Source organism: Bos grunniens, chromosome 19 (assembly GCF_055505025.1).
Source record: "Bos grunniens cultivar Pamir isolate PY7600 chromosome 19, Bosgru_T2T1.0, whole genome shotgun sequence".
Taxonomy (NCBI): domain Eukaryota; kingdom Metazoa; phylum Chordata; class Mammalia; order Artiodactyla; family Bovidae; genus Bos; species Bos grunniens.
In genome coordinates this window covers 57882817-57902544 of record NC_141183.1, presented here as the reverse complement: position 1 = coordinate 57902544, position 19728 = coordinate 57882817, and the positions used below count along the sequence as shown (strand labels likewise).

The 19728-nt window shown below is 44.6% G+C and overlaps 1 protein-coding gene across 43 annotated transcripts in view; it reads right to left on the bottom strand.

Annotated features, from left to right (window-relative positions):
• Positions 1–16545, bottom strand: part of MMD (monocyte to macrophage differentiation associated) — an 81419-nt gene extending 64874 nt beyond the window's left edge. For 18 of the 43 annotated variants that reach the window (XR_015148359.1, XR_015148371.1, XR_015148367.1 and 15 more), the window contains exons 1-3: positions 16271–16545; positions 8282–8363; positions 3182–3393 (exon numbers count right to left, since the gene is read on the bottom strand). Coding sequence is in view for 20 of the 43 variants with exons in the window: in XM_086360901.1 (XP_086217027.1) it covers positions 3182–3393; positions 8282–8363; positions 16271–16296 (320 nt within the window). In the remaining 23 variants the exon portion in view is untranslated. Of the gene's footprint in view, positions 1–3181; positions 3394–4314; positions 4449–8281; positions 8364–8901; positions 9012–12312; positions 12511–16270 lie in introns of those variants that run through there. The other 25 variants (XR_015148365.1, XR_015148373.1, XR_015148368.1 and 22 more) reach the window with 8 other exon arrangements.
• Positions 16546–19728: the final 3183 nt, after the last annotated feature.

Sequence of the window (19728 nt, the reverse complement as noted above, 5' to 3'; positions counted from 1 at the left end):
TGTAAGAACCCCACAACAATCAGAAACTCTGAAACTATTAAACAATAACAAGCAAAATCTGTGCTTTCTGATGTTTTCCATTTCTTTTAGAGACTATCTAACAGGAAAATGAAGTTCCCCGAGGACAGACCACCTCTCAACCCCTATCATGGTGCAGGGCACAAACCTGTGAGGGCTCAGTAAAATACTCCCTAAAGCCACAGTCTTTTTACAATGTCTCTGAAGCAGCCTTTACTCCAAGTACCTTAATGCAGACAATAAGTTGCAATAAAGCAAATTTAGAAACTAATTTAGGAACAGCAATGACACAAACAAGGGGAAAAAAAAAAATGGTCATCTGCTGTCAAGAGGGTAGCCGCCTGCACTTCTAAGCAAGTTTTCTCCTGCAACTGAAGGGTCAGGAAGTGTACAACGATCCGGCTCCCCGAGGTCTATTCACAGAGCGGATAAGACAGGATCTGCCCTTCACTGAGGGAACGTAAAAAGTACAAACGCACTGCACTGTCTTTAATCCACTTTCAGCCCAAGTGGTGGACACGACGGCTTGGTGGTTGACCAGCATTAGACCTGCCTCGCCACACACCCTGCGGTGGCCAGGGCAGGCCGAGGGTGTCCAGCCAGTCAGTGCTGGTCACTACATTAATGTTCTCAAGCCTGACTGCCTTTCAGAATCGTCCAGGGAAGCTACAATACAGTCACAAACTCCAGGCCAGCAGATCCTGACTTAACAGGGCTAGAAGATGAGGCAGAAGGTAGAGGGAAGAGGGGAATCTCTTTTTTTAACTGCTTGGACGACTGTGATTCTGAGCCAGTTCTGGGGCCTTTCTAATTCTGCTTTCCAGACGGTGGCAGCACCCAAAGTCAAGCTGCAGCTTGTTCAAGACCCACCCCGAAGGGACTGCCCTGCCGGCCCAGGGCTGAGACTCCATGCTGCCAGCACTCGGGGCCCAGGCGTGAGCCCTGGCGTGGGAACTAGACCCCACCTGCCACAACTAAGAGTTCATCTGTGGCAGCTAACACCTGGCGCAGCCAAAAAAATAAACAAATGAATAAAATATTAAAAAAATAAAACCCCACCACCCGCCTCTCTGACACTCACCCTCCAGAAACAACATCTGTATCAGAGTATGTATGAGCATTAAATGAGACGATGCGGCCATGTGATTAGCACAGCACCCAGCACATAGTAGGTACTTAACCAATACTCATTCCCTTCCCTCTTTTACTTAAATTAAGGATATACTGGGATATTTTTAAGAATTAATGCAATTAAAATAAATAAAATTCCACCCACAGCTTACGATTCTAGCAGTGCTACTACAAGGTTCAAGAGAGACTGGTTTCTCTTACACCTTCTTCTCAGGCCTTGGCAGGGAGGCCCTGAATACTGAAGCAGGTACCTACAACTCTTTATTGATTCAGAAATCTAGACAGCAAAGCCAAGTCAGACAAGGCAATCACAGGCACTGCACTATGCCCAAAAGATAATGAAGTGCTCTGGCCTCTGCGACAGTGTGTCCTGAAGAGTCAGGATAGGTACTTTTGAGGCATGCTTCTGAGTGTGTCCCTGGGCTCCTTCATGATTCAATGCTGTGGTTTTATTTTAAGCTCAGGGAACTGTCAGCTTCTGGGTGAAGGTAGCAGACTACAAACTATAAGCAATAATGTGAAGGGTGTGGTGGAAGTAAACCTCAGGACCGGAGTCAGAGGACCTGGGATGATCAGATTCTGCTGCAATCGATGACTCGGGCAAGTCAGGGAGCTTCTCTGGGTCTCAGTTTCCCCAGGTGAAAATGATGGGTCTTGGATTAGATGTTCCTTAAGAATCCTTCTTGGAGAAGGCAATGGCACCCCACTGCAGTACTCTTGCCTGGAAAATCCCATGGACGGAGAAGCCTGGAAGGCTGCAGTCCACGGGATCCCTGAGGGTCGGACACGACTGAGCGACTTCACTTTCACTTTTCACTTTCATGCATTGGAGAAGGAAATGGCAACCCACTCCAGTGTTCTTGCCTGGAGAATCCCAGGGATGGCGGAGCCTGGTGGGCTGCCATCTATGGGGTCGCAAGGAGTCAGACACGACTGAAGTGACTTAGCAGCAGTAAGGATCCTTCTGGTTCTAAAACTCTGATCTTTAAATGTGAGGAAACTAGTAATCATCTCATCACTAGCAGAATCCCAAATCCTGCTTTTAAATAAAGCATATCTTTTTAATGTTAGATTGTCCAAATAGCTTGAGATTTCTTTGAACATTCTATAAAACCAAAAATTACCTTCTAATATTATACTAAATCACTTTTGGTCTGTTCTAAATCCTCCTGAGAAGAAATTTTGCCCTTTGGGGTTGTACAGATTCTATTTCATAAGCAACTAAATGGTGTGCTCTACCTTTGTATTCTCCCCAATTAACTCTTCACTCAAAGGATGATTGCTTTTATGTTCTTCTCGTTGGGAGGTGAGGGACCGCAGTATTGTTTGGAAAGCATTTAATAGCTAATAAGTAGCAACATATGTGTGTTTTGTTTGAGTAGATACACTGGATCTAATTCTGAAAGCTGAACTTCACAGAACAGTAACCTGAGCTGTAATATACCTGCAGTATAGCTGCAGTGATTGTAATTTTCAGTCACCCTCACATGCATCATCTCATTCACCTATCACAACAGTCCACCAGTCGGGCATTACCATTCTCATTTTAGTGATGAGGAAACTGAGGCTACATGAGGCCAGGTTGCAGGGCTGGGACTGAAAACCCAACCGATGAGTCCAAGCCCAGGGTCCTGCCCACCACCCCGCAGCTGCAGTGGAGAACAGGCGTCAGGGTTCCACACTGTCAGTCCTAGGGAAGCAATGTGGGTTGGTTTGGTTGTTGGTTGGTTGGGTTTTATTTCGGCTGAGCAGCGAGGCTTGCAGGATCCCTGACCAGGGACTGAAGCCGGGGCTCCAGCAGTGAGGGTGCAGAGTCCTAACCAGTGAACTGCCAGGGAATTCCCAGCAATGTGGTTTTGTTTGTTTTTTGAACAAAGACCCACTTTTTAAAGATACACATGGGGGGTCCTCAAACTCCTTCCAATCCATAGAAAATTTCCTGAGCAATGAATGGGACAGTTGAGTCTACCAGGAAGGGCAATGTCCACTCTTCGCCTCAGCTGCCCAAAGCATGCCAGCAGGAAAGGCCAACCTGAACCAGTGATTCTGTGTGATCTGTTCAAACAGCTGCCATTCACGGTACCTTAAGTGGCTCTTTTTCCATGCTACAATGTGAAATACTGTGGAAACGATGAAGAGGGCACAGAGGCCCATTCCATAAATCCAAGCTGTTATCTTTTCCCAGCAGTCATCAGAGAGCCGGTGAAGGAGGGCACTGCCCACAATGGCCGGAACAATGAGGAACTGAGAGAGAGGGAAAGAAAAATAAATATTCAGTAAAACGCTGAATTGAGAGCTGTTAAAAATACCCAAGTTTATGAGGGACAACTTCAGGAAGATCACTTTAAAACACACATCTCCTTTCCCGGATAATTAGAACAAGCACCAGATGAAGCTGACGTTTTGCTGCGCTGAGAACAGGTGCTGTGTTTAGGGGCCCGGAACCTGTGCCTGCCAGTGGGGACATGGTCAGGCAGCAAAATGACTCAACTGTTGCAAAACAGACGTCCTCTAACCTAATTTTGCTACCAAGCACGTACCCAGATTTCCCAGGGATGACTTGATCTTGAGATAGTCCTTCCTGTTTCCCCAAAGTGCTACTGAAAGCCCAAATTTCAGCAAAGGGTAACTAAATGAATTAAATCAGTGCATATAACGCACATACCACACTCAAATCATTTGTCCCATCATACGTCCTCATTTCTAGTCGGGATGTCTACATCCCACCAGTTTGGGGGCTACTGTAGAGTGAAAAGGGGTGGAAGGGTCTTTGCATTATCTCATTTTCTGAGATTCATTTACCTATTTGGCTGTGCCAGATCCTGGATGCAGATGCGCGATCTAGTTTCCCAACCAGGGGTTGAACCCAGGCACCCTGCACTGGGAGGATGGAACCTCAGACATGGGGCCACCAGGGAAGTTCCCGGGTTATTTCATTTTTAACAGCACCTTTCAAGTAGACAAAGGTAATCCATTCCTACCGAGTCAAATAATTTTAAGAGACTAGGATCTTAAGAGGGAATTTTGCTTTTACGCCATATTTTACACTACATATGGACACAAAGTGCAAAGTCTAGCCATAACAGTATGACTAATAAACATTTTATAATAATAGAAATCATCAGGAGAAATCAACTACTTTATTAGATACCAGAATAAACATACCTGGCAAAGAATGCAAACTTTAGAAATCTCATCTATTTTTGTCTCCAACACCTATGTTTTCTCTCTTGCAACAGAATATTAACTCTTCCAGATAGGATCAGCACTGAATTTCAATGCTGATTACAATGGCTGAGAACAAAATGTGAAAATTAAGGACAACAAAGTAAATTTTTCATAAAACAAAATTTATTTTGAGACTATGTCCTTTCTATTTTTTTTTATGTTAAAGTATCTTCCTGAGAATTAGATGGAAGTTTTTTGTTTTGTCATTTTTAGAAATTTTAATGCTCTCTGAAATCCAAAAATCAGGGATACAGTTTAGTAAGTTTAATAAGATGACGTTTTCTGTTCTAAAAAATTAATGTGTATGTTTTGTCAGTTTTCCCTTAACTTTGGTTTATATAAGTGTTCCTGATGACCATCCAGGACAGATAAACTAAAGGATTATTCAGGTCTACTTCAAGAAAATACTATTCTTAAAGGTGACCTGTGCATCTCAACAACCAAACAATTATATTTAAATGCTCAGCATTATGCTAAATAATAAGCACTTCACTGGTTGCTTTCATAGGTCAGTATTTTGAAAACTATCAGGACACTATTTTTCTACCTTTTATCAGTACTTTGCAGTTGGTAAATGGATACAATGATGGATGTATACTGGAACAATAAGTGAAAGAAAAGGCCATATAAGCTATCATTCAAACTTTATATCCCTTATATCCTAATCCTGACGTAGACTTAAATACATACACACACGTACACACACACGCTTATTTTCTTAAGGGCCTGTGGACAATTATCTTAAGAAATAACTTTAATTTTAGCTCTGTTAAATTCATCAGACATTTAGTTAAGAATAAAAAATGGAAACCCAAATGTCTGTCAAAAGATGAATGGATAAAGAAGGTGGGATATGTATAAACACATACATACATATACACATACACATGTAATAGAATATTACTCAGTCCTAAAAAAATGAAATATTGCCAATTTGCAGCAATATGGAGGGACCTAGAGATTATCGTACTAAGTGAAGTAAGTCAAAGAAACACATGATATCATTTATATGTGAAATATAAAAAATAAAATAAATGAATCTATACACAAAGCAGAAACAGACTCACAGACATAGAAAATAAACATGACAACCAAAGGGGAAGGGGAGTGGGGGCAGGAAGGGGGATAAATTAGCACTACGGGATTAACAAATACACACTACTAGACAAAATAGAAAAGCTCAAAGATTTATTGTATAGCAGAGGGAACTATATTCAATATCTTATAATAACCTATAATGAAAAAGCTGGCTTAAAATTCAACAGTCAAAAAATGAATATCATGGCATCTGGTCCCATTACTTCATGGCAAATAGAAGGAGAAAAAGTAGAAACAGGGACAGATTTTATTTTCTTGGTCTCAAAATCACTGTGGACAGTGCCTGAAGTCATGAAATTTTAAGACGCTTGTGCCTTGGAAAGAAAGCTATGACAAACCTAGACAGTGTATTAAAAGGCAGAGACATCACTTTGCCGACAAAGGTCCGTATCGTCAAGGCTATGGTTTTCCCAGTAGCCATGTATGGATGTGAGAGTTGGACTGTGAAGAAGGCTGAGCACTGAAAAATAGATGCTTTCAAACTGTGGTGCGGGGTAAGACTCTTGAGAGTCCCTTCTACTGTAAGGAGATCAAACCAGTCAACCCTAAAAGAAATCAATCCTGAATATTCATTGGAAGGACTGATGCTGAAGCTGAAGCTGCAAAACCTTGGCTACCTGATGCGAAGAGCCAACTCATTAGAAAAGACCCTGATGTTGGGAAGACTGAAGGGAAAAGAAGAGTGGCAGAGGATGAGACGGCCAGATGGCATCATTGCCGCAACGGACATGAATCTGAGCAAACTCTGGGACATAGTGAAGGACAGGGAAACCATGGGGTCACAAAGAGCCACACACGACTTACTGACTGAACAACAGATGAAAAATAATCAGAAAAATGTGTGTATATATATATATATACGAATAAAACTGTATCACTTTACAGTACCACTGAAACTGTCATAGTATTTTAAATCAACTACACTTCAATTAAAAAAAAGAGTAAAAGATGGATATCTAGAAAGTACAGCTAATAATCAAATTAGGCTGTGCATTCTTTAAGTATGGACTCTAAACATTTTGACCCTCTGGGGTTGTGAGGCTCACTTCACAAAATATGTGTCATTAATGCAAAGACAGGGGTCAGCTCAAATCTAGAGAATTTCACCAAATCCTTCCTGCCCTAAGAATCTAAGCCGCAGGTCCAGGGAGACTGTCCACTAGTGAGGTTACTCCAAATTTCATTACTGAAGAAGCCCTTTAACGGGGCTTCTTCAGGGCAAGCATGTACAAAGTAGGTAGAAACTCTTTTCTAAAGAAAAAATATTCAGCAAGATTCTAGCATTTTACTTATTTAAATAAAAATATTTTGAGCACCTAAAGAAAAAGGACAGTGATAAAAGAGAGTAACATTTCAATACCACAAATAACATTTGAATTCTACTATTATAATACTAGGGCATGGCAACCCATTCCAGTATTCTTGCTTGGATAATTCCACGGACAGAGGAGCCTGGTAGGCTATACTCCATGGAGACTCAAAGAGTCGGACACAACTGAGCGACTAACACTTTCGCTTCACTATAATACATAGAACTGATACTTTAGAAAGTTGGATTTCTGCTAAGTAATGACCAGACAGCATTGTTCTATTAGATTACAAGGGAATCTACCAAAAACTAGTTTATTTCAGGTTTATTTGGCATCACGTTCCTTTATAGAAAACACTATTCTCTGGAGAAGGGGCTTAAAGAAATGAAAAGGCACAACTTGAATTCAAGCAAATTTTATTCCAATAACATTTATATGTAACCTACATATTATACTAACACTGTCTAAAATAACTGAATCAGCCTGTTCTAAACACTCTTCACTAAAGAGATAAATTGATCTCCTCTATCTCTTATCTTCAGACTATATACCAACCACCATTTCCCCTCAAAAAATTTCACTAGATGCAACTTTCAAAGGGAATAATGAAATCATAGATAAAAGGAAGTTTATAGTGACACAAGAAAATGCCAATAAAATGAAAATACACACATAAACACAAACAATGGGCTTCCCTGGTGGCTCAGATGGTAAAGGGTCTGCCTGCAATGCGGGAGACCTGAGTTCAGTCCTTGGGTCAGAACGATCCCCTGGAGAAGGAAAAGGCAACCCACTCCAGTATTCTTGCCTGGAAAATTCCACGGACGGAGGAGCCTGGTGGGCTACAGTCCATGGGGGTCACAAAAGAGTCGGACATGACTGAGCAACTTCACTTTCTAGATAGTTTTGCTTTTCTTATGTATTTTTCAGTATTTTCCATTTTTCTTAAAATGAACATGTTTTGCTTTTAGAAGGAAGAAAAAACTGAATTCAGGAATTAAACTTTTCTTTTACAGTAAGGACTAACATCTGCTCTGAGAAGCAATGACGACCGTGGGGATGGGAAGGATGCGGCTACCTATTTTAGGGGATCACTCAGGGGGAAAAAATCTTTCTCAGCAAATGGGGTGAACACTTCTTGCCAAATGAACACAGCTGACTGTCTTGAAAAGGTAATTCATTTCATTCCAGGGGTGACAGTCTTTATAAATAATTTCCTTTGGTTTTTCTTATAACTAAACACTTAATTTCTTTCAAAGAAGATCTTATCTGAGAAAGCAAATTCAGGATCAACAGAGCTGACTGTAGGTCAGAGCACTCAAAGTATCTAACGGCTCACAGTTTCTGATGACATGACCTAGTACTGATACGAGGTCAGGAAAGGTCACAGGGATGGGTGAACCGGATTGACAGGGCTGAGATTAACAGAGATGATCGCCCCTTCTTCCCACCAAAGCGCTTGGGAAGCATGGAAAAGGCAGGCAGCTCGTACTCACTGCATGTGTGTAACAGTTAGCAGCATGTTCGTAACAAGTTGGCTTGTAGCGGCCATTGGCAGGGGCCCGGTGGTTCATGAACCTGTAGAAACAAAAGACATCCCATGAGAAAAGCTCAGAGTATGTAAAGAACGATGGGAAAGCTTGTCAGAGTTTGCCTGGTCTTTCTAACTGAAGAGGTGACTGCTGGAAATACCTAGCTACTGGAACAAAACCAAAGCCACAAAGCCGGTGTAAACTGAATCAAAGCCTTTGTCTAAAGTGCATGCCCTAGTTAACTGGATTCAGTATTCTTTCAGTTCATTCAAAAAAATCTTCTACCAATGAAAAGCAAACAAAACTCCTATCTATCCCCTTCAACTGGTACTCTTCAACTGGGATACTTAAAAAAAATAAAAAATTAAAAATGGCATAACCAAATCTGAAATCTAAAAAAAAAATCAAGGTCATTTTCCTAAACTTTATAAATACCAGTAACCACGATTTAATGTGAATTCAATGCATTTGAAAGTTCCTATTTTGTCTCTCAAAATGTATAAAGCTTTATATATATTAGATCTTTAAATGCTCCATCCCATTATTAGCAGGGCTGCCAAACCAGTTTCCCTGTATTGCATTACCTGTTCCGGCCCCAGACAGCTTAAATAAATGATACTTGGCTGCCTCCAGGCCACTGGAAACAAGAGGTCCATTTTCACCTGCATTCTTCCTGAATTAAAAAGAGTTTGCTTCAAAATCTAAATATGTGACTAGTGCCTGACACACTGGCCAGAACAGTCATGTGTGCCTGGGCTTAGTCGTGTCTCTTTGTGACCCCCATGGACTGTAGCCCCTCGGGCTCCTCTGTCCATGGAATTTTCCAGGCAAGAATACTGGGGCGGGTTGCCAGGATCTTCCCAACCCAGGGACTGAACCTGAGTCTCTTGCGTCTCCTGTAGTGGCAGGCAAATTGTTGATCACTGAGCCGCCCGGGAAGCCCCTAAGAGCGCCTGAATCTAAATACCAACACTTGGTGTGTACACGTGACCTGCCTCCTGAGAAACCTATATGCAGGCCAGGAAGCAACAGTCAGAACTGGACACGGAACAACAGACTGGTTCCAAATAGGGAAAGGAGTACGTCCAGGCTGTATATTGTCACCCTGTTTATTTAACTTCTATGCAGAGAACATCATGAGAAACGCTGGGCTGGAAGAAGCACAGGCTGGAATCAAGGTTGCCGGGAGAAGTATCAATAACCTCAGATATGCAGATGACACCACCCTTATGGCAGAAAGTGAAGAGGAACTAAACAGCCTCTTCATGAAACTCAAAGAGGAGAGTGAAAAAGTTGGCTTAAAGCTCAACATTCAGAAAACGAAGATCATGGCATCTGGTCCCATCACTTCATGGCAAATAGATGCAGAAACAGTGGAAACAATGTCAGACTTTATTTTTTTAGGCTCCAAAATCACTGCAGATGGTGAGTGCAGCCATGAAATTAAAAGACGCTTACTCCTTGGAAGGAAAGTTATGACCAACCTAGACAGCATATTGAAAAGCAGAGACATTACTTTGCCAACAAAGGTCTGTCTAGTCAAGGCTATGGTTTTTCCAGTGGTCACGTACGGATGTGAGAGTTGGACTGTGAAGAAAGCTGAGTGCCGAAGAATTGATGCTTCTGAACTGTGGTGTTGAAGAAGACTCTTGAGAATCCCTTGGACTGCAAGGAGATCCACCCAGTTCATCCTAAAGGAGATCAGTCCTGGGTGTTCATTGGAAGGACTGATGCTGAACCTGAAACCCCAGTACTTTGGCCACCTCATGCGAAGAGCTGACTCATTGGAAAAGACTCTAATGCTGGGAGGGACTGGGGGCAGAGGAGAAGGGGATGACAGAGGATGAGATGGCTGGATGGCATCACTGACTCAACGGACATGAGTTTGGGTAAACTCTGGGAGTTGGTGATGGACAGGGAGGCCTGGCGTGCTGCAATTCATGGGGTCGCAAAGAGTCGGACATGACTGAGACTGAACTGAACTGAACTGATGGGCTTGGGGCCTGCAAGATGTCAACAGGCTTTACACAATAGTGCAGGTTTTTGCTTGAGTTAGTTTAAGGGGGTGTGGGTAGGAGGAGGAGACTGTTACTTGTCACTAACAAGTTCTGACTAGTCATGTCTTATCAATTAACACGATGGAAAAACGGTACCAGGCTAAACCAAATGGCACAGACAGGTTGCCAAAAACTGACTAAAAACACGTGGCCAAGCAATTCCAAATAGTGTCCAGTTTATGAACAAAAGACCAGCCAACATTTCTCCCTGAGTTAAAGAAGGGCCTGGTAGCCCTAGAGCAAATGAGTAAAGATCAAGTGGCAGTCCCTGCCAAGCTGACACAGAAAGTTCGAGTGGAAGATCCCTTAGGGAACGGAGTTGGCACTGTGAAGACACCTTCCCTGTCTTCACCAAAGGGCAGCTATCTAACTAACATGCAAAAGATACACATACTGAATGGGATTCATCACACGGCTTGGAAACTATTAGAGAGAAATGTACAGTTAACAGCTTCAGAATTACTCCAAGATATTCTCACACATAGATAAATAAATCTTTTCTCCCCTGACTATCCTTTAAATAATTTCACTAATTTCCTAAGGGACTAGAGTGTTGCTATACGGCAGTTATTAGTAAAAAAGAAAATAATTACACTCTTGGGAAGGAGGCTTTAAAAGTGTCCCCTGCATTCAAGGGCCTACAGGATTATCAGCCTGAGACACAAGGACAGGGCTCTAAGTAGCATACCCCATTAGGAATTGTAAAGGGTAAAGAGTAAGGCTCCAGGGTGGCTGAGGGTAGATTAAACTGCAAGCACTCTCTGCAGGGCATGCTCAGGAGGGTTGTCCACCCACCACCAGCCTGCAGGCTAAAATAGCAATTTATATCTCTGGCAGCCCAAACTAAAAATAGTCAGGCTATAACAGAGACAGGGATAGACTTTAAAAGCACGGAAGCTGAGTGGCCATGTGTGTAACATGTTTGTGCCCACCTGGAATCACTCAGGTTAAAAATGAACTCAGAAGTTGCAGAGAAAAATATTCCTTCCATGTGACTTAAGGTAGTTTCTCTCTAAGGGCAGGGTCAAGATTCTGGCAGTAAGGAAAGGGAACAGCAAGTATGTCAGGCACCGTCTGGGGCCCCATGGGATGGCACATGGTTCTGCCAGGAAATTTACATTTTCCATTTCTCTCTGATACAATCATGCCTCCCATTGCCTCCTGAAGAAATCATTATGAAGAAATTAGTCACCCAAGACCTACATGAAAAGCAGATGTAAAATGCAAATAAACCCCCCAACACTGAGGCTATTCTCTTTGCCCCAAAAGAATGAGGAAGGTTCTCAAGAGTTATGGGAAACAGCACCCACTTAGGCCAGACACCTCCACTTAAAGCAAAGCCATTCTGATGGTCATCCAATGCTAGAAAACATTCTAACACTGGGTGTGTTGCCCATGCCGCAACAACAGAAGCCCCCCAAACAAGTGCCACAACTAGAGGAAGCCCATGCGTGCGGGCTAGGTCACTTCAGTTGTCTGGACTCTTTGCGACTCTATAGACCGTAGCCTGCCAGGCTCCTCTGTCCATGGGATTCTCCAGGCAAGAATACTGGAGTGGGTCGCCATGCCCTCCAGGGCATCTTCCTGACCCAGAGACTGAACCCGTGTCTCTTAGGTTTCCTGCCCTGGTAGGTGGGTTCTTTACCAGGAGTGTCTCATGGGAAGCCTGGAGGAAGCCCCTGTGCCCCAAGAAAGAGCCCACATGCTACAGCGAAGATACAGCATAGCCTTCCCCCCATCCCAATTTTTTAGCCCAAAACAGTGCCTTCTGAAGGTAAATCCGAAATGCACCATCAGACCTCAGAGCCTGAGATCAAATCTCAGAAGTTGTCCTTAATTCCTCTGTATTTCCCCATACTCCAAATGCAAGTACTGTCTGTGCTATCTTCAAAATACATTCCAAAACAGTCCCAGTCTCTACAGTTTCAAAGTTACTACCTTAAATCAAGACATCGACTCCTCTGGTCTGTAGACAAAGCTCTGGTCTCCCTGCCCGCCCGCACATGGACTCTCTTCTTTACCCAGCAGCCACGAGTCTGTTAACACCAGATCACATCACATGCTAAGCCCAGCTTAAAACCTATCTGGCTTCCCAAAGTGCTTGGCAACAGGGCCTCCTCTGCAGGCCATGAGCCCTCCCGACTTCTCCAGCCAGGGGCTCCCTTCCTTTCCTCTCCCCCTCCAGCCAATCACAGCCTTTCTGCTCCTCCAACCAACCAGGTCTGATCTGACTCAGAGCATCTGTGTTTGCCGTTTATGTCTGCCCAAACATTCTCCTCCAGTGTGCCCAGCTCTCCTCTCACCTGTCAAACTCGGCACAACCATCCTACCTAAAGTATCAATTCAGCAGAGCCCTTATCACAATTAGTAAGAACTGGACTTTTTGAACTTATTTATTTCATCTTTCCCCACTGTAAAGTGAATTCCATGAAGGCTGCCTTGTCTATTTTTTCATTTCCAGTCCCAAACACAAAGTCCAGCTGGTTGTTGGAACTTAATAAATAAGTGTTGAATGAGAATAAAAAGACAGACATTTTGCTGCTGCTGAAGCATTTTATTATCCTAACTGAGAGAGATCCTGTCGGCAGTTAGTTTCACTGGGGATTTCTGTATGCAACAAAAACAGGCAGTCTTAGAGCCAAGAGAATCCTCGATCTTGTGAAAACAAAATGGACAAAGGACAAGACCATGAACATTTCAGGGGCTCCTTCAACATCATTCGAAGGGGCAACAGAACTGATCCCTACATAGAACCCTACTATTGATATTAGCTGTCCTGTATGAATAAGCATGATGTTTAGGAGAAAGTGCCTGCAGTGAGAGGTGGCGATAGTGGTGGCAGCCATTTAACTTAATTACTAAATAAGGGAAATGGCACATATAAGGAAACAACTTCAGTGTTCTTCAGTGTTCACTGAACGGTGTATGATTCGATGCTCCTGAGAACATGGAACAAAAAGAGAGGCAACAGGCAGCACTGGAACACTTCCTAATGCTTTAGAATAAGACGCCTTACCACATACTCAATTTGAAACTAACCAGTGGTCACGAGGCTGGAGCTAAGGAAAGCAGTATCCTTTTCTTTGGATTTCTGGTTGCCAGGCTGGAGAAATGAGCACACACCAACAGGACACTTTAGAAGCTCTGGGTCCTAGGCCTCTGCACTATCACACAGATGTTGTGTGTGGGTGGGGAGACAGAGGTAAATGGCTGCATGGGTGGTGGAAAGGGACATGAACCCTTCTGTCTGCCCCGTTCTAGCTGTGTGATGATAGCAGGCTCTTTTATTCTCTAAAGCTCTTCTATTAAATGCGTAGAAGTTTGCCTTTCAGGGTTACAGTTAGGGATGAGATGAGTTACCTACAAATACCCAGCTACTGCCTGGCACTGATAGGCACTCAATAAATGTTAGCAAGTATTCTAATCAGTCAGAGATGCTGTGAAAGGGAGAGAATGACTCTGTGCAGTGTGGGGGTAGAATCAAGAGCGAAAGGGATACAGCACAAAAGATAAAAGGTGTCCCAGTGGGATTTTTCACATCCTAAGATTTTTGAGAAGCCATGCCTGCATAAAGCCCTCCACTTACTACACTGGGTTAGGCGTCCTTATAGCTCTTCTCCACATATGGCAGAGCTCTGGAAGTTGATCCAAAGCCACAGTGACTGCCAAGTTTCCATTATGAACAAACCAGCAGGGTGTTCAAGTTTTCTTATAAGTTAGACATAGCCACAAAGGATGGCCTAATGAAATGTTTTTACTGCAGTCAAATGCTCTTCAATGGAGTCCTGGTGAATCTATCAAAAGGAACACAAGGGCTTAAAGATAAGTGTGTTCCTCTTTCTAGTTCCTCTGTCATTTACAACCTGTAACTATCCTAAATGCTCACAAGATGGATAACAAACAGCTTTTAAGAGGTGCAGAACAGTACTCTCAATATGTTAATGTATAGACCACAATATATTACTTATTTGCAGACTTTATTTCTAAGTTCAAGTTGATTTATAGAAATATCTTTGCAAACAAGAAATTACGGGATCATTCATTCTGCAAAGAAAATCAGGGCAGGTCTAGATGTCATCAAGAAAATAACTGTTAAATATCCACTGACATTGTGCAGTTGCTGCGGAAATTACAACGTCTATGCTATACCAAAAGAAAATGCCTGTATTTTTAATTTTTAAATGAATGGAATAGAGGGCAAAATCACATTACAACTGTGATAATAAGGACTGCATAGATTAGTGTCCAGCAAACAAGAAGAGTTCAATCAGCTGAGATGGTAGGATCTTAAATAAAGATGTGTTTGTTTTTCATTTCTCTTAATACTGCTAATGTTTGTGCAACAAACAATAACACAAGTTCCTTTTTTTCTTTCTTTTTCGAGAGAAGAACTGAAAGGATAGAAAAGAAATAGAACTCTTTAATCTAACAAAAACCGGTAAATGCACAGAAGACTGCCATGGTTCCCGGAAAACAGGAAGAGCACAGATGTGCAGAGAAGTAAAACCAAATTAAACAAACCACATACAGGGTTTTGCCAACCATTGCTGAACCTGTGTTACATCCTCCCTTGAAGCCCCTCCAGTCCTCATGGCTGACTTCATGTTCTAAAGACAGAACATCATGGTTCCCTTTTGCCTTTGGAAGAACTGATATGATGTTCCCATTAGGCGAACATTGCCAGGCATTCAACACACTGAGTGATAAGCAATGTTCAAAAGTTAATCCAAGTCTTCATCCTGATCACTCCAACTCTCCCTGTGCAAATGTCACTCTGGAGAAGAAATGAGACCAGCAGAAGAGGTGAGAGGGTTTCTAGGGATTAAAGCATTGGAAAGAAAAACAAAACAAAACAAAAAACCCATACTTCAAAATCCTGTAATAAAAAGCAATGCCTAAAAACGCAACAAAAGCCTTAAGAGATTTCATGCATTTTTTTTTTTTTTTTCAAATTCTACTGCACACTAAGCTAGCCTGCTCAGGGTGAAGGCCTGGGAGTGGGGATGCTAGCCTGATTCAGACAAAGGGATGGAGAGTTACCACAAACACACGACACGTGAACTTTCACCCACTTACACGAAGGAGCATTAGGGGAAAAAAAAAAAAAAAAAAAGCGCAGAGCTTCCTCTCGAATTATGGCCAGCCTCCATTCATTGCTAGATGGCAGGGACCTGGAGTCAGGATTAAGGCCAAGTTATCTCCCCAGGCTGGCGTTCCCACCGGCTTTCCAGCCAAAGAGCACCCGGCCATCCTTCCGGGGGGCCTCCTCGGTTCTTCGTTTCCTAACCCAGGCGTCTCAACTGGTCTTACCGCCCAGAAGCTAATGCCCCGGCGCGGTGACCCAAAATAGCACACGCTGGGGCTCTAAGCCCGAGAACCCCGCAGGCAAGGCTAAACCGGCGGAGCCTGCCTCAGTTTTCCCCACCGCCACGGCAGTTCAAAGACAAGCGCCGGAAACCCCCAGCACCCCTGCGGGGCAACCTGGCTCGGGTCCGGGCGCCTCGGGGGCCCCCCAAGGCCGGTTAGGGATGCAGGCCAAGGCTGGGGTCGGATGATCCGGGGTCGGAAGATCCGGGGCCGGTGCCCGCGGCCGGCGTTCAGGTCCCCGGAGCAAGCGAGAGGCTGTCCCTGCAGGGCAAAGCTGGGCGGGCAACCGACCCCCCCCGGGGAAGGCAACCGGGGTCCGAGGGCTGGGGACTGCAGCCCGCAACAAGCAGCGGGGTCCCGGGCCGGCGCGAGACCAGCTCCCGGAGCGGGGCCGCCCGGGGACGGCGGGGCGGGAAGCCCCCGGAGCACGAGAGGAGGACCAGGCGGGGCGCCGGGCCCCACACGGGCGGAGGCTGGTCCGGGACCCGGTGCCGGCGCAGGCGGCGGGCCTGGGGCGCTGCCCTCTCACCGCTGGAATCGACTCTGGAACCGCATCGATGCTCCTGCTCCTCCGCGGGGGCCGCGAGCTCCGTCTCGTCAGCGCCGGCGCCCGGGTGCGCGGCCCGCAGGAGCTGGGGCGGCTCCGGGGGCCGCAGCGGGCCCGGCGGACCGCTGGACCGGGCAGGGGAGACGGGGCCGGGCCGGGGGTCGGGACCGGGCCAGAGCCAGACCGGGCGCCTGGGGGCGGGAGGGCGGCCCTTAAACGGCCCGGCCGCCTCCCGCCACCTCCCGCCGCCCTGCCCTGCCGCCCCCGGCAGGGAGGCCCCGCCCCGCCCGGCGCCCAGACCCGCCCCCCGCTGCCCGCGCCCCGCCCGCCTGCGTGCTCCCGCGGCCGCCCGCGCGTCACCGCGCCCGGGGGCCAATCAGCGCATGAGCGGAGCCGCGGCCGCGCTGCCATTCATTCCCGCTGGGGCAGGAGAGGGACGGGGCCTCCCGCCGGGGGCGGGGCTACAGAAGGGGCGTGGTCTCCCGGCGGGGCGGGAGACAGAAGGCGGTTCACGGCTCGAGGGGTGGAGTTGGAGCGAGAAGATAGAAGGGCCCGATGACAGGAAGAAAAATGGTAAAGGAGGATGTGAGGCACGGCTCTTGAAAGCGACTGTGGTGAAAACAGCAACAAACAAAGGACCTCTGTCTGTGTTCTAGTCCTGACTCTGTGTCTTTCGTTCTTCAGCATTCCTTTCTTCATCCCTCCGTTCGTTTATTCCTTCATCATTTTCAAGGTCAGCTACCCCGAGGCTGTTATGCGAGGTTCTGGGGTAGATTTTTAAAATCTTTCCTCGCCTGTCATGTAGGGATGCTTACATGTAATCCTTTCACTTATTTGCTTAATCCAAGCAACTCCTAAATAAACCAAAAAGTAGATTTGAATCAGGGTCCTGTGGGAAAAATATAAACTCAGAGGGCTTCCTGTAAGAGGTTCAAAGAATATTTAATGAATGATGATTTTTTTTTTGGGGGGGGGGTAGAGTTCTTGGGATGAACTAAGCTATGTACAACTTTTAATCATCTTCAAAGGCCTCAATGATAGTTTGTTTTTCAATTTTTATATATTTATTTATTTAGTGCTGGGTCTTCATTGAGTGCAGGCTTTGTCTCGTTGCCCTGAGTGGGGGCTACTCTAGTTGTGGTGTGAGGTTTTCTCACGTTGGGGAGCGTGGGCTCTAGGGTACATGGGCTCCAGTAGTTTCTGCCCGTAGGCTCAGTACTTGTGGCGCCTGGGCTTAGTTGCTCCGTGACATGTGGGAACTGACACGGATCAGGGATGGAACTCGCGTATCTTGCATTGACAAGCGAATTCTTACCATTGAACCACCAGGGAAGTCCCTGGTTTTATTTTTTCTTTTTTAATTTTAATTTTTTTCCCAACTGCATCACATGGCCTGTGGGATTCTTGTTCCCCAGCTTGGGATCAAACCTGTGCCCTGCAGTGGAAGCCAGGAGTCCCAAACCACCGGACCTCTAGGGAAGTCCCAAATGGCTGATTTCTTGATTCCTTCCCTTGATATGGCTCCCTCCAGGTATCCTGTCCACACCATCACTGACACCCCAAACTTCAGGCTCTCAAGCGGACAGTAGGTCAGCCTACTGGAAGTGGTTAGTCGACATGCAGTGGGAACATTGGAAAGCTGAGAAGTAGTTCACCCAAAATTCTGGTTTCTTTTCCTTTAGCATCTTCCAAGTTGGCTGGATCTAGAAGGGTGCTTTCCATGGTTATTTCCATCAGTTTCCCAGGAGATAAGCATTATCTTACTCATTTCACAGATAAGGAGGCTGAGAAGTTTAGAATCTTACCAAAGGCTAGGATTTGCTCCTAGCTTTGTCTAACATTAAAGCCTCAGATCCTTTCAGCCCCAAACTGCCTCTCCCTAGGTTGTAAAGTTGTATATTTCTTTAATTTTTTTTTTTCTAAAAGTCAGAAAAATGACCATGGATTGAAGGTTTACTAAACTGCTCTGTCCAGCCACTGGGTTAAATGAATTGGTGGGGGAGGGAAAGGTCACAAAGGAAATAACTGATAAAAACAGATTTAAAAAATAACGATATGAAGTAACATAGGAAGGATTGAAAACAATGAACCAGCAGATGCTAGGTCACATCCTAGCAATGGTTTAGGAATGTGCAGGAGACTGAGACGCTAAGTGTGGTGAGGCTAATTAGGAAATGGGACACATGAAAGAAGGAAGTCTGGAGATGCATTTTTAAAGAGATGATGGGCATGACTTGGCACACATCCTTTCGTAAAGTATAATAGCTTGGAAAACATAGGAGATGTGATCAGTATGGGGAAAACTTGTGAATGGCCACCTAGGTTTAGAAACATCATTATGAATGGCATTTACCAAGGTGGGGGAAAATGAGTGAGATAAAAATTAGATCAAATCAGAATAAAATATCTTGACCTATTTTGTCTCTTCCACGGAAATATTGTAGGAATATAATACACAGGAATATTTAACAAACTAAAAATGGCTTGTGTAAATAATATGATCACAAATTAAAATCAACCTCATTCTTAGTGACTCTCCCAAGTGAAAGCAATTCTCGAAAGATAAAAATAAAAACCATGAAAGAGTTTAGAATTGAACACCGCCCCTCCTCCCTTTTGTACTGAGGTATCCATTTGAATCTTTGTTGTTGTTGTTTTCATCTTTTTGAGGAGAAATCCTGAGTATGTTTTCAGAAAAGAGGTACTACATTCAACTTAGAGATTAGCATTTTTAAGTGAAATAAAATGGAGTTTTTCACATTAGCAGGATGTGACATTTTTGTTGAGCTCAGAAATATACTAGTTCTTCTTTCTGCAAAACAGCAGACAATTATTTGCATAGCCTCTGCCTGGAAAAAAGGATTTGCAAAGGAGCAGATGCCAGCTGCAGAGGAATCTCTTGGGAGAACACCTGTCCTGCTTGCTGAGGGCCACAGAGTTCCTGACCGGATGCTGACCATACTAGGAAGTACCTGAAACCTAGTCCTTCAGCTGCCATCATCCAATCCGAAAGTAGCAGCTCTGCTGCAGACTGTGGCCTCAGATGACCAAGGAGGTTGCCTGAACTCCTAATTGCAAATCGTATTCTATGACTGGCTTTCAGTGTGTCTCTTTACAAATATGACAATGTAAAGCAGTTATTAAAATGTAAATGCTCCCATCCTTTTTTCCCTTTCCTGAAGACAGGAATGCTATCTTAGTCTTAGTTCTTAGGGTTTTGCCCACATTTCCTTATTGTCTTCGTCCCTACTCCAAGCTGCATATGTTGAAATCCTAATGCTCAATGTGATGGTATTAGTGGGGTGATGGGAGAAGGGGTGAGAGGTGATTAGGTCAACCACCACCCTTATGAATGAGTTTAATACCCTCATAAAAGAGCCATGAGAGAGATCTCTGGCCCCCTTTCATCATGTGAAAACCCAAGTCAGCAGTCTTCAACC